The sequence below is a fragment of the Chaetura pelagica genome, unplaced genomic scaffold (genome assembly GCF_000747805.2).
Source record: "Chaetura pelagica isolate M959 unplaced genomic scaffold, ChaPel_1.0 scaffold553, whole genome shotgun sequence".
In the NCBI taxonomy this organism is placed as follows: Eukaryota; Metazoa; Chordata; class Aves; order Apodiformes; family Apodidae; genus Chaetura; species Chaetura pelagica.
The window spans coordinates 173,371-175,107 of record NW_009952808.1 but is presented as its reverse complement, the minus strand read 5'-3'; the positions used below and the strand labels follow the sequence as shown (position 1 = coordinate 175,107).

The 1,737-nt window shown below is 48.0% G+C and overlaps 1 protein-coding gene across 1 annotated transcript; it reads left to right on the top strand.

Moving 5' to 3' along the window:
- LOC104386433 (olfactory receptor 2D3-like) lies at window positions 1-942 on the top strand. The gene has a single exon (XM_009995042.1). It carries the CDS (start codon window positions 1-3, stop codon window positions 940-942), a length of 942 nt encoding a protein of 313 aa, XP_009993344.1.
- Window positions 943-1,737: the final 795 nt, after the last annotated feature.

Here is a 1,737-nt window from a genome sequence, read left to right as displayed (position 1 = left end):
ATGGGCAGCAAAAACCAAAGTGTAGTGACAGAATTCATCATTGAAGGCCTGTCCTCCCAGCCAAGGACACAGACTGTTCTTTCCATAGTGTTCCTGGTTTTTTATCTGCTCACCCTCGCTGGGAACATCTTGGTCATTACAGTGATCAGAGTTGATTGCCAGTTGCAGTCACCCATGTACTTTTTCCTTGCCAACCTGTCCTTCTTAGATATCTGCTACATCTCCAGCAATGTCTCCCAGATGCTGGTGAACCTCTTGACCAAGAAGAGGACCATCTCCTTCTCTGGATGTGCTGCTCAGATGTATTTCTCCTTGGCTTTTGGCATGACAGAGTGTTTCCTGCTCGGGTTCATGGCCTATGACAGATACCTGGCAATATGTCAGCCCTTGCTCTATCCCACCCTCATGACCAGGAGGGTTTGCATTCACATGATCCTGGTTTCCTGGACCAGCAGCTTCCTGAGCTCTATGGTCATCAACATCCTCACCTTCCAGCTGCCTTTCTGTGGGCCAGACACCGTGAACCACTACTTCTGTGAAATGTCAGCAGTGCTGGCCTTGGCCTGTGCTGACACTGCCCTCACAGAGTTGGTCATCTTCATCTTCAGCATCCTCATTGTCTTCATCCCCTTCCTTCTGATCATCACCTCCTACGCCCGCATCCTCTCCGCCGTCCTGCAGATGCAGCCTGCACACCTGCAATCCAAGGCCTTCTCCACCTCTGGGTCCCACCTGGTGGTGGTCACCCTGTTCTATGGGACAGCCATCTGCATGTACATGAATCCCAAGGCAAGGACTCCACAGGACAGGGACAAAGTGGTTGCAGTGTTTTACACCATCGTGGCCCCAATGCTGAACCCCCTCATCTACAGCCTCAGGAACAAGGACCTGAAGTGTGCCCTGAGAAGGGCAATGAATAGACCCACATCCCCCTTTCCTTAAAGGTTCTCCAGGTGTTGGTCCTGTTGCTTTTACTTCTCCAAGTAGAAACATGTCATTATTCCTCCACCTGCAGCCATTCTAGACTTGCTTGTCTAAAGCTTGAATTGAGTTTTGCTTCTGAAGAGTTTCCTAATGAACCTCAGAGCACATGAACATGGAAGTTCTCAAGCAAACCTGAGCTGCTACTGTCATTTGTCTTCAGATATGAAGATTCCTCAAGGTCTGTTATGCTGGTTCCCAAACAAATCTGCTGTCTTCTCCAAGAAAGGCTGCAGTTGTTTGCAACTACTATTTCCCCCCTTGTGCCATGAGCATTTGCCCAACCTTTTTTGCTCCCTCTCTAGCTGGTTTCTGCTCCTCTGAATTCCTACTGCATTTCAGTCCAACTCAGGGTCCTCATGGGCCAAGATCCTTCCATTTCATTCTGCCACGTGGACATTTTGTTTTCTGATCTGATCAGGGCAAAATCAGACATGAATATTAGAGAGGGGTTTCCCTTCTGTAACTCAAAGACAGATCCTTAGGTTTTGAGTAACCCAGGCAAGATGAAGTGTATGTCAGACCTCAACTTACTTGACAATTAAAGTAACCTTTTCAAAGATGGGCTTTGTTCTCACATTCATCCAACACAGGTGTTTTGCTCCCCACCCAACAGCTTTTTTTAGTCGTGGACAACTGTGCATCCTCCTTCCTGGTGTGGGTTTATTTGGTACTCAGTGACATGATAGCCAAAATCTGGGTGGGGTTGGATGCCATTGTAAGGTCAATTTTGTATCTAAATCCCCCACTGGCCAC